This window comes from Numida meleagris, chromosome 1 (genome assembly GCF_002078875.1).
Source record: "Numida meleagris isolate 19003 breed g44 Domestic line chromosome 1, NumMel1.0, whole genome shotgun sequence".
Lineage (NCBI taxonomy): Eukaryota > Metazoa > Chordata > Aves > Galliformes > Numididae > Numida > Numida meleagris.
This window is the reverse complement of record NC_034409.1, coordinates 54,261,608-54,274,430: the sequence shown is the minus strand read 5'-3', so window position 1 is coordinate 54,274,430 and position 12,823 is coordinate 54,261,608. Positions and strand designations below refer to the sequence as shown.

The window sequence follows — 12,823 nt, the reverse complement described above, 5'->3', positions numbered from 1 at the left end:
ACATTGTCATAGTGCCTGCATTGATCTAACACAGTGTTTATGTGGACTCCAGCCATCGTTCATTCCTTCTCCAGCATCCAGAGGCTATAATGGATTATTTTACACATAGTCATGATAGTACTTAGCTGTTGCATCGCATTTGCAAGGCATTTTATAGAGCAGGCCAATATAATTACTGCCATTTTGCAGCTGGAAAACAGAAGCGGGGAGACTCAAAGTGCTCTGCCCACCTCCACAAGCCCCACAGCAGCCACGGGGCTGGGAGGAGGATCCCGCTGCCCACAGGCCCAGCACAGGGCCCTGACAGTTGCTGCTTGCCATGGGACAGGGCTGTGAGGAGTCCTGTGACCCCAGGGTGCCCCCAGGGACACGTGGTGCTGCTGCAGCCCCAGGCCCACACCATGGGGGGCACTTTGTCTTCAAACCCAGTCGCTTGGCCAAGAGCCACGTAGCGGTGTGGGCAAAACGGAAGCGCCTACGCCATCCCTCCCTTGGCTGCCTTCCATTTTGGGAAATCCCATCACTGAGACTTGCCTGGGGCCTTTCAGGTGTCTTGTCTCCATAAACGCGTGTGTGTATAGGACTGGGTGGGCTCCTGGAGTCTGTCTCAGCCCTGCCTCCTGTGCTGGAGGTCTGGACATTGAACCCTTTGCAGCTGGCACCGGCGTGTGCCCCACGCGAGGCACAGCAAGGAATCCAACAGGGAAGCTTGTTTTGGGGTAGGTGTTTTGGCAGGTTTTAAAGTGAAATTCAGGCCATCAGAGAGCTTGTGAGGTGAAGTAACCACCGCTTCCAGCCCTCATGTGCTCGCACAGCCTTTAGGCAGGTGCAAATGCAAGAAATACTAGAAATTATAAAAATTGGAAGAGGCAGGTTGGTAGCTCATATTTCTTACAGCACATGAAATTCCAGTAGGTCACCGGCTGGGCAAGGTGTATAAAACATAATCCCTGTGCAGACTGTAAATATTTTGTCTGCTACCAGCAATGGGAGGGGGAGAGAGAGGGGGGATTTTGTGATGACTAGGGCTGAGATTTCCCACAAATATTTTATGCTTTGCTCACACCTTCGCCGTGTGTGAAGCCAGGGGTTAGCAATGACTGTATGACTCCTGAAAGCATACTAGCTCCAGCTGGATACTGCAGTGAGTTCATGTTGGATGTCTGCTCCTGCATGGAGCTCCTGCGTGGCTAGCCCATGTCATGTCAGGGCCCATGGGGTGTTGGAACAGGTGAAAAGATGCAACCTCTGGTGGAGCTGAGCAATGCCAGATCTTGTTGCATGGTGCTCCCTAACGCTAACCTTAAAAAAAAACAAAAACAAAATCCAAGAAAAACTATTAGTCTTCAGAAACTAGAAGAGGTTTCTATAATAGACTGTCATATTTACCATTTGAATGTCTATCTATTTTTAATACCCCCTTGTCCATCCCATGCATGTAGGCATGGATTGTTGTTGAGCCTGGTGGTGTGGTGCAGGGATGTAAGTCCTCTCAAGGAAGAGCATGACAGCAGTATGAGCTTTGCTGGGGACAGTTCTTGTTGGTTTTGAGGCTTTTGTTGTTGTTGGCTGATTTATTTACAGTCATTTCAGCAATGCTTTTGGTCGCTCAAGGAACGAACAGAATGCTGTAATGTTGAGGAAAAAAAAAAGATTTAATCAGGTTTTTAAGTAAACTGTGAGGAAAACATGCAAAAGGAATTGCAAGCATTACGGACAAAGAAAATGGAACTGCAAAGCGTTAGGGACAAAGAAAATGGAACAGCACAATATTGCTCAGTTCCTTAAACCTTATCTTATGCCAAACATGCCTGGTTTTTGTTTTCTTTATTTAAGGGATGAGTTGTTAGAGCAAAAAAAAAAAAAAACCCATTTTGTATTAAAATGGTTTCTTTGTGTGCTTCTCCAGCAGTTTGCCTACAGACAGCAAGTTCCCCTTAGTACCAGCGCATGGCATCTGCCTCTGATCTCAATGGCTCTGTGCAGGTGGGGGCTCTGGAGGCCCTCCAGAACCAGGAGGAGCCCCTGCCCACGAGGTAACCTCCTGGGGGCTGCTTTCCCCCTCTCTGTCAGTCCTGAACTGCCGCATATTAAGAGGTGGTGATGGATAGATGGGGAGAAATCATCACTTAAAATGCAGGGTGAGTTGAACCATTACTGTGCCGGATGTCCTCTCTACCACAGACCAATGCAGCAGTCACTGCTGATCTCCAGCATGCGTGTTGCTTCATGTTTCATCTTTAAATCGTTTTCTCATCTACTACGCGTGCATTTGTCCCTGTTGCAGGCTTGGTGTGTCTGGGTGGGAATGGAAATTCCCAGTGGCAGAGCACTGCTGTTCCCTGTCTCTGTGCTCAGGGGAGCCTGCTATTCCTGTTTCCTTTAGTTCTGATCAAAACATGGCATGTATGTATGAACTCACTGCACACAAAGCATGCAAACGCTGTTATGCTTTATGGGAGGGGTGTAGTGAATTGTGAGAAGCACCCGGAGCCACTGGCTGGAGGAGAGCTCTGTGTGTCCTGTTTGGCTCTGTTTGCTTTCAGTGCTGCCTAAGAGGAAGAGTAATCTAAGAGGTAGAGTCATCTGTCCAGGCCATTAACAAAGCTTGGGAGCATCTTTTTACTCTCTACATTTGCAGCAAAGAAAAGCCTAGGCCAGATGGTGGGAGGGCTGTTCCTGGCAGCAGTGGGACTCTGAAACGGACCATCCAGGGAAGCTGTAGTCTTCATCGTGCATGGGTTCAGCAGGAGAAGAGGCTGAAATCTGTCAGAATGGGCGTAGAGGTCACAGCTGAGCTTTCCTGAGAACCAAGGGCTCGAACCAAGGGGCCACCCCGTGGGCCTTTACTCCATCTGCAGCACCGTCTCTACTAACACAGCCGCCAGCTGCATAGCCATGAGGCACCGAGCAACCACAATGTGCTCCTTCCCCTGGCATCACCTCCCCACTTCTGGCAAACAGCTGTTGAGAAACCTTCTGAGCTGAGGATCGCATGTGCATCATCGTGTTTAATAGTTACCAGTGGTCTTAGCCTGCAGGAATGTGCCAGCTCTCTCTGGATTCATTTTTGGTTTCCAACAAAAACTGAAGCAATCTGGCACACGGCGGTGGCACGGTGCGGCCTGCTCCAGGGCCTGTCCTGCTGCTCCCCCTGCTCCCACCGTGGTGCAGCCTTGCAGGCAGCTCACCGGGTGGGAAAGGCGAGACAAAGCGCTACACCCCTCGCTGCTCTCCCCACACCATCTCATTCCCGTTCGCTTCCATTTGCCCTGAGCACCTTCCTAAAGTTCCTGTGTTTCAATTTACTTCTTTCAGAGCTCATGCTGGCACTTACCATCCTCCGTGGGTACTTCATCAGCTCCTGCCTGAGCTCCCTGCTCTGTGCATGGGTAACTGATGCTCATGGCCCCAACTAGTGGAAAATTGCCACCCCCTGCCCAGCCTTTAAGGGGCTATTCCCTGCAGTGGGTGTTTGGATCTGGTAGGTGAATGCCTACACCCAGCCCGTGGGGAGGGCCCTGGCTGGCTCAGCCCAGAGCAGAGGAGCTGAGGGGAGGCCTCATGGCAGCTGCAGCTCCTCACAGGGAGCAGAAGGGCAGCGCTGAGCTCTGCTGTCTGGTGGCAGCGACAGGGCCCGAGGGAGCAGCATGGAGCTGCGTCAGGGGAGGGGCAGCTGGGGGTTAGGGACGGGTTCTGCAGCAGAGGGCGGTGGGCATGGAACAGGCTGCCCAGGGCAGCGGGCACGGCCCCAAGCGCCGGAGTTCAAGGAGCGTCTACACAGTGCTTTCAGACATAGGGTCTGGCTTTTGGGTGGTGCTGTGTGGAGCCCGGAGCTGGACTCCCGGCTGAGCGCCAGGGCACAGCGCCCTGCAGAAGTGTTGGAGCACACGCAGGCGAACGGCGTTGTCGGGAACCGCTCGAGGCCGCGCGGCGTGCGCTGCGGGGCTGCGGACAGCAGAGGGCTCTGCTGCGGGGCGCTCGCGGGGCCGGCCCCGACGTGCCGCTGCTCGCTCGCGGGGCTCTGCTCACGGCGGGGTCCCCCGGGCCCGTCCCACTGCCATCCTCGCCCGTGCCGCCCTGCAGAGCGGTCACGCTGCGGCACCGGTGCCCAAGCAGCTCGAAAACCTCGGTTGTGTGCGCGTGGCGCCGTTAGCGCGTTCACAGCGCAACCTGCAAACGCGCAGCAGAGCGGAGCGCAGCGGGGCTCCCTCGCCCTCCCAGAGGAGCGCTGCCGACAGCCGTGGCTTGGTCCCGCGGGCAGCGCCCGATCCCCGCACCGCGCTGCGGCTCCGCGCCCCGCGGAGGCGAGGGGTAAAGCTGAGGGGCGGGGCTTGGCGACCGGAGGCGCCGCCCCATTGGCCGCGGGGCGCGGCGTTTTGCATGCCTCCGCCCCCCGCGCCGTCCTATTGGGCGAGGGCCGGCGGCGCTTTGCATGTCCCCGCCCTCCCCCCCCGCGCCGCCCGGCGCTGCGCTGCGGTGCGGGTCGGGCCGGCGGCGCAGTGCAGGAGCCGGGCCGGCAGCGGGGCGCGGGCAGCACCGGCAGTAGCAGCAGCAGCCGTAGCAGAAGCAGCAGCAGCAGCACTCCGCGGGCTGGCGGCGCTGGGAGCACGGCAGCGGGCTGCCCCGCAGGGTTCGGCGCTCCGCCTCGTCCCCGCCGGCCGCCGCTCCCCGCCCGGGTCCCGCGGGTGCAGCATGAAGCGCGGCGATGATGGCACGGCGGGGTAAGACGGCGGCGCGGACGCTGGAAGACCTGACGCTGGACTCCGGCTATGGTGGCGCGGCGGACTCGGTGCGCTCCTCCAACTTGTCGCTGTGCTGCTCGGATTCGCACCCCTCGTACCCCTATGGAGGAAGCTGCCGGCCGCACCTAACTGACTCCATGCACAGTCGCCACAACAGCTTCGACACCGTCAACACCGTCCTAGCGGAAGACTCCGAGGTGCTGGACTGCGCGGGGCAGCACTGCTCCCGGCTCCTGCCCGACCTTGAGGAGGTCCCCTGGAGCCTGGAGGAGGTGGAGGCGCTGCTGCAGCCGCCGCAGCCGCGCCGGGATCCGCGGGCGCCGGGCGGCGGCGGCGGCGGCGGCGCGGCGGGGCGGGATGCGGCGGCGCGGCTGTCCACGCTGGTGAGCCGCGCGCTGGTGCGCATCGCCCGCGAGGCTCAGCGCCTCAGCCTGCGCTTCGCCAAGTGCACCAAGCACGAGGTGCGCAGCGCCATGGAGATCGTGCTGGGCTGGACGCTGGCCGCCCGCTGCACGGCGGCCGCGCTCGGAGCCCTCTCGCTCTACAACATGAGCGGCAGCGGAGGGGACCGCTTCAGCCGCGGCAAGTCGGCGCGCTGCGGGCTGGCCTTCTCCGTCGGCAAGTTCTACCGCTGGATGGTGGACAGCCGCGTGGCCCTGCGCATCCACGAGCACGCCGCCATCTACCTGACGGCCGGCACCGAGAGCCTCTTCCGCGACATCCACGCGCGGGTGCTGGCCGGGGCCGGGCCCTCCGCCCCGCTGCCGCCGCCCGGCCGTACCACCCCCGCCGCGGCCGCCGGCCCGGCCGAGAGGGAGAAGGAGGGAGCCGAGGGGCCGCGCTTCACGCTGGAGGCTTTGGAGCAGACGGTCAACAACGACCCCGAGCTGTGGGGGCTGCTGCAGCCCTACCAGCACCTCATCTGCGGGAAAAACGCCAGCGGTGAGTGAGAGCGAGCGGCCACCTGCTGCGCCGGGTACCGGCGGGGAGTGGGGCCGGGCGTGGGGGGGGGGCACCGTGGCGCCGGGCTGTGCCCCCGCCGCATCCCCCTGACTGCATCCCGCTCTCGCCCGCTCCGTGGCACCGCGCCGTCTGTCGCCGCGCGTCCGTGCCGGGCACCGTCGGGAGCTCGGAGTTTTCCACAGGAAATGGCAGCAGCGCAGCGGAGCGGTCGGAGCGAGCAAACTTTGCTCCTCCGGCAGGCAGCGGGTTTGGCCGGGCAGGCAGGCTTTCTGCACACGTCTCCGGCGTGTTGCTGCTTGTTTACCCGGAGCTTGACACGGCGATGCGCCGACTTCGCGGGGCTTTCTGTGCGTTTTCTTTATTTTTGTTCCCTAGCGAGGGTGTGTGTATGCGGGGTGGAGGAGAGGGTGATGCCTTGAAGGAGTGCCGTTCCGTAGAGCAGGACCCCAAAGTTGACGTTCCTCCCGCTGCTCGGTGAGGGGAGGGCGCGGCGGCAGCCCGCAGCCGGCTCGGGGAGCCGCGGTCGGAGCGGGTGTTGTTCTCCTACGTATCAGCATGCACGGGCACATCGGCTCCCATACAAAACAGCTGTCAAGCCGAGATGCAAATGTCAGAGAAAAAGAAACCGGGAAAACGAGGAGAACTGGAAGCGCAGAGCAGGTTAACCCTGCCGGGGTGCCAGCAAAGCGCGGCCGCACGGCCCATAGCCATTGTCTTCGCTCCCCGCTGACACCCTGGGGGAGGATGCTGAGTGCAAGTAAAGGGGCGAATCCCTCTTCCCTTCCTTCCCCCCGCTCCCCCCCGGTGTAAGTAGCGGTGTCCCCGCTGCGTTTGCCCCCGGGTGCCCTCCCCAGGGCTGTGCCCAACCTCCCGTCGGGACGCGCTGGCCGCCAGGATCCCCCCGTGCTTTGGTGGTGTGGCCGCAGCCGTGCGGGCAGCCCTCCCCGAGCGCCTCCTGCCCTCCCGTCCCGGTGCTCTGCCCGCAGGTTTCAGACAGCATCGCGTTGCCACTCTGGCATTGCAGCACTGGCTCCTGTCGAGCCAGTTCCTATCGCAGAGCGGCTCCCGTTGAGCCGTTCATTTTGGCTTGCGGAGCTGTGACACCCTCTGTAGCAGCCCGGGGGATTGACGTGAACTTCAGCCTGCCCTCATCCGTCTCCCTCCGGGGACGTGATTCAGAGTTTTCGTCTCCATTTTGTTGCAGCTTTACCTGGCACAAATCTCAGCCCGGACTTGAGCAAATGGCATTTTTTTGAAGGTGTTCGAGCCGGACTCTGGCGAGTTGTCCATTTTGTTTTGCTTCTCTCCTGGTGTCCTTACGTTTCCCATGCAATATGACTGTAATGCTGTTGTAGCGCCTTAGAAGATGCAATTTGACATCCTCTTATGTGTATTTAGAGTTACAGGTGCAAACAAGATTCAGGCCTTCTTATAAAAAAAGCCAATTTTTTTGCTGTTTACATGTCTGCTGCATACCCTTAAGTATTTCCATGGCAGCTGTAGCAGACATAAGTCATTAAAAGCATCGTGCTGTTCCTTCACCAGGGAGATAGGCGTCTGGTTATGGAGCCCTTACCATTCTGATGTCTGAGTGTTCAGTGGTTGCTCATGAGTTTTTCCTTCCCAGGCCCTTAAAAAAGGGGGAAGTCTGATGGGAGAGATGATCTGACCTGCTCAAAACTCTTGGGAAATCCGTGATAGGTTGCTAGAAGAGCTGGAAGCTGCGTCACCGTATGGTGGCATAACCACAAGTTGTTCATCCTTCCTCTATGCTCAGTGCTTGAAGGACCACAATGAACAGGCTGCCCAGGGAGGCTGTAGGGTCACTGTCCCTGGAGGTGTTCCAGAACGGTGTGGATGTGGCACTGAGGGACATGGTCAGTGGGCATGGTGGGGATGGGCTGGTGGTTGGACCAGGTGATCTTGGTGGTCTTTTCCAACCTTACTGATTCTACGATTCTATGAAATGGCATGTAGCAGGCTTCTCATTACGTCTCCGTGCACTGTTCCAGGGGAAGAGGCAGGTCGTGGTGCTCTGAAGGGTTGGTGGGTTGGTGAGTGTGTGGGCATGCAGACATTGGAATGGGTTGACTTGGTCCACCAGACATGGATGGATGACAATCACTGGTTGAGTCTTTTCCAGAGCTACCGTGGCCAATGTTTTTTGAGTGGGGGTAAAAGGAAAGCTGGGCAAAAGCAGACCCCCTAGCAAGACTTGTTCTGCTCACGGTTTTGGTGGTGAGAGGTGGTGCCATCTCTGCCAGGCAAATGTCAAACCACAAAAACACTAGTAGGTTACATTCAACGCCTCGAATTCTGACTGGGCAGTGAAACAGGCAGCCCATGAAGATCACAGGACACAAGCATGAGGGGCACGTGGTTGGAGCATGAAGTAGTCAGAGGCTGCTTGAATACAGGCTGTGAGCGCGGGTGTTGGAGCACACGGTCTGAGGATCTGAAAGGCACAACCATTCTTACAGGGTTTCCCTGTCGGCTGTGCTGAGCACTTAGTGGTTACAGCTGAGGTTTTTTACCCTTGTGTCATACCCAGTCATCTTGGAAGCTGCTGAATAAGATCGGTATTGCAAGATAACCCTCTCCTTCCCATAAATGATGGTCATACGCCTTCAGATAAGGATGTTCTTTTGGTACGTGCGTCAGCCCGTTGGGTTTGTCGTGGGTACTTCTGTTGAGCGCCGGCAGCTGCCTTGGCGTGAGCCGTGCTCTTGTGCAGCCTGCTCGTGGTTTCTCATGCAGGGCTGGAGGTACATGGATGAAGGTGATGGCACTCATTAATGCGCTGCAGGCCAAGTCCCCGTCTCCTTTACAAGCCTCTTGGCAACCTCTTCTGTGCAATGAGAGTAGGGGTGGGAAAAGAGAATTAGGTAGTAGCACCAGGAACAAGCTGCAGGCATCTCCGCTGAATTATCCTAGTTACTGTATCAGAAGGAATAGACCTCAAAAGCCCTCTGAGGTAGTATTTTCCTTTTCCTGCACAACCAGAATTTTAATGTCATGCTTGAATGAAAATTAAAAACGTTACGTTTGGGATTTCATTGGCTCTCAAATGTTTCAATTATGAACTCCCTCTGAACAGTGGAGTACACATTTACATCCCATAGCAATCACATGGAGTGTTATTTTCCTTGAAATAGTGGGAGCAAAATATTGTATACTCAATAAAAGAAGTAAAAAGTGGCACCTCCGTGGTTTAAGCTGCATTATTATTTTTTCTCTAATGCTCACGAAACCCCTGCTTTTACGCCAGATCTCAGAACTGCTTTGAGAAGGGCGGGAGGTTTCCCCAGCTCTTGGACCTAGCACAACCAACAGGAGTAAGTCCATGGGAAAGCTTGGAGAGGCAGTCCAAGTGGCTGAAGTTATCTGCCCTGTATGATAAAGGTATTAGGCAAAGTCTAAATTCATAGATTCATAGCGTGGCTTGGGTTGGAAAGGACCTCCGAGATCGCTAGTTCCACCACCCCACCACGGGCAGGGGTTTAGCAAACAGACTGTTTCTGTCCAAGTCTTGGGGGTCTCCTTATTTGCTGTAAAGATTTCATTGGGCATTTATTCCCACTTCAGCATCTGAAGGAGGTGCTGAAGTTGGAGCTGGCACAGAACATTTGTGTGCATCCGTCGGGTGGGGTGGGAGGGCAGAAGGAGAGGGGAGCAGGGTGTTGCGGAGCAGCTGGCGTGCATAGCTGGCCCTCATCTGTTTGTGTACAGCTCCTGAAATAGTTATTTGGAACACAACCGTAGCCCTGTGGTTTCATCCTATTCTTAATATTATTTAGAGAGAAAGTCACAACAAGTCGGAAGAAACCAAGGATTAGGTCAGGCTTGGCTGACGTGTGCCAGCTAACCTCAGTTTAACCTCAGCCTCTCCTCATCCGGGCGAACTAGCGGGGCTCCGAGCAAATGAGAGAGGCTGATGTATTAGCACGGCTTAACCAAGTCAGTTAATGCTTTTAACTTCTGATACACGCATGTATGCGTGTGTGTATAGGGACCGTTCCCTTCATTTACCGGCAAGCATGCTGTCTCAGGTGGTTACTTCTTTCTGCTGTAATCGAACCCCATCCGAGATGCTATCATGGCTCTAGGGGTAATGCAAAAATCCATCTGAAACTTATTTCAGGCGCTGATATCGGTAGCGGTGCAGTGCGTGAGAGGTGTTTTTACTCGGTCCTCTTAACTGACTGCCTCCCATGCAGCTTTCCACGGCTGTGGGAGGAGCGGGGCTGGGGCTGGAGGTGGAGGCCCAGTGGGGGGCTGCTGCTGACTGACTGCCTGGTGAAGGGCCGTTCCCCCCTGGACGTTTTTATTCATCTAATTTGTTTCGGTAATGAGAGCAGCTTGGGGGAAAAAAAAAAAATCCAGAAATGATTATACTAGAAACACCTTAGTGCTAAAGCATAAAGATGATGTATGCCGATATAATTATTCCCTTTATCGTATTGGGAAGTACCTTGGCAGCAGGGAGTTTTAGGGCTGCAGCTATAGCGCTTCGTTTCGGATGTAAACGAGACTTTGGGCTTGTGAGGAGGAACCGAGGTAGGGGAATAACAGTGTCCCTTGAGCAGCGCAGTGGTTTCCTGGCTTTTTGGCTGAGGGGCAGCATGCCTCCACCTGTTCCCTCTCATCCTGGAAGGGGAAATGGTTCTCTTTTCTGGAAAGCTTTATGGCTTTCCCCACGTGTTACTCCCAGTGGCAGTGGGAAAGGGCAAAGCTGCGCTCCGCTAGGTCACAGAGGAAGAGAGCTTGTTCCCGAAATGTGGGTGCCAAGAATTAACTCCTCTCTCTGCTGGGGGTGATTTCCTCCGGCCAGGCTGCGGCAGAAAAGTGAGGGGCACTGGAGGTGGTTGGGGGGCTTCCTTCAGATGGTTCCCTGAGACCAGCGGCTTCCGCACAAAACAGATGTTGCTGGTGTAGTAGAGGGTGAAAAGAATGGCGGGGAGGCGATGGAGGAGGGCATGCCTGTCACCGGGATGTACCGTCTTGCTGCAACACTGCCGCTGTCAGCAAGGCACCTGGGCAAGATTCTTTCAATGTTACCTCCCTCCGAAACTCCCATATGATCTTTGTGGCTTACATCAGTGCTTGGCCACTTTCCCATTGCCCTCTCAGTTTCAGCATCTTTTGCTCCCTCTCTGTCTCCCAGGTGGGGTCATGCTGCTGCCACATCCTTCCCAGGCACCAGTGCTGTGCACCAGCCCCTCTGTGTCAGTGTTTCCTTCATGGGGCTGTCTGCAGGGTGTTTTCCTTCCTCCCGGATGCAGGAGAATTCAGCAGGGGTGAGGAAACAGTAGGGACTTTCTTCTTCCTTTGCTCTTCACCTTGTTTTCTTCCTGACTGGCAGCAACGTACTGCACTATCTCTCTGTCAATCTGTAATTATGATTTTTATGCACCTGAGCAGTATTTTAAAGATTTTTAAAGACGTACGGATGGAGTCAAAATTACCCCAGAGTTTGTGTAGTCAGCTTAACCTAGAGCTGTTTTGCCAGTGGTGTGCAATTGGGCAGTTTGAAAAGCGCAGACACTACAGAGGAATTTAGAATCATAGAAATCATTTGAGATGCAAGGGACCCTTAAAGACCATCTAGTCCAACCCACCTGCAATGCACAGGGACACCTGCGGCTAGATCAGGGTGCTCAGAACCCCTCTGGCCTGACCTTGGATGTCTCCAGGGATGGGGCATCCACCACCTCTCAAGGGAAACCTGTTCCAGTGCCTCACCACTTTTACCGTACAAAACCTCTTCCTTATATCCAATCTAAGTCTCCCCTCTTTTAGCTTGAAACCATTTCCTCTTCTCCCCTCCCAACAGACCCTGCTAAAGAGTCTGTCCCCTTCTTTCCTATAGCCTCCCTTTATGTGCCAGCTGAAGTCTCATGTGCAGCTCTCGATCTGTCCTTGCTTCCAGAACTACCTACAGCAAAGAATTTCCAGCAGTGACCTCAGTGTGGCCACGTTTCTCTGTCAATGCATAAGCTTACCATTTTCCCAGAAGGTGATAAAGCAATCCTTCTTTAGTAGGCCGTGAAGAGAGAGCATCTTGTGGTCAGTTGCTCATTTTGCTTTCTGTGAAATCTCTCTTCTTTAAAAGCAGAAGAGACATGGCCACTGTTGAAGGGAAATGAATCAATGGATATTAGGAAAAAATTCTCTGAAAGAGTGGTGATACATGGGAACAGGCTGCCCAGGAACGTGGTGGAGTTACCGTCCCTGGAGGTGTTCTAGAACTGTGTGGATGTGGCACTGAGGGACATGGTCAGTGGGCATGGTGGGGATGGGTTGGACTAGGTGATCTTAGTGTTCTTTTCCAGCTTCCTTGGTTCTATGATTCTATGTCATGGTCTCCTTTTGATAACAGGGATGAGGAATGTGTTTCTGAGAGTACTGCAAGACCTAAGAGCCACTGCTGGTGTTTATCCATGCAGTGGAACAGACAGGTTGTACTCACTTGCACCGATTCCTTGCGAGGGCTGCAGAGACTTGTCTTAATTAATTTATTTAATCCCTAATACTGAGCTGGTGCTTTTGAATTGTCACATCCCTTCCCATAGTGGTTTGTTGGTGGTGCAGAAGTTTCACAGCATGGCTTGGTTGGTTCCTGCGGGGGTAGCTAGAGAGGCTTCCAAACTTCCAGTCTGGAAAAATGCAAAGAGAAGTTCTGTTGGGGCAGACACCCTCAGATATAACTCATGATGGGTTCATATGGTCTTCCTCTTCACTTGCCTGAGGTCAGAATTGAGCTTTAAGAAGATGTGACCCTTCTGTCTTGACCCATCCCTTATAGGGGAAAAAAAAAAAAAGCCTTTGACAGTTGATTTAGAGTTAAATGATGCTGGATCGTTAGTAAGGAGCAGTAAGAAAATTACACGACTCATAGAAACATTGGGCATTGGAACAAGTGATGGAGCCTTGCTGAACTGATGGTGGGCAGGGCAGGAAGGCTTTGTTGAGTTGGGTCCATGCTGTTCAGTGGTGCCCTACTTGTTCAAATTGCTGGGGCCAACTCCTGGTCCCCTGGCTCTCTAGAAGACCTGGTGTAGGTCTGTGTGGTGGGATGTGGCTGTCTTGCTTGCTCAGTGGGAATTTTGCTGACG

The 12,823-nt window shown here is 55.0% G+C and overlaps 1 protein-coding gene across 2 annotated transcripts in view; it reads left to right on the top strand.

Annotated features, from left to right (window-relative positions):
• BTBD11 (BTB domain containing 11) overlaps nucleotides 4,494-12,823 on the top strand; it is a 174,121-nt gene continuing 165,791 nt past the window's right edge. The window contains exon 1 of one of the 2 annotated variants that reach the window (XM_021386565.1): nucleotides 4,494-5,687. In XM_021386565.1, coding sequence (XP_021242240.1) covers nucleotides 4,709-5,687 — 979 coding nt within the window. In that variant the 5' untranslated portion in view covers nucleotides 4,494-4,708. The remainder of the gene's footprint in view (nucleotides 5,688-12,823) is intronic. The other variant, XM_021386555.1, reaches the window with a different exon arrangement.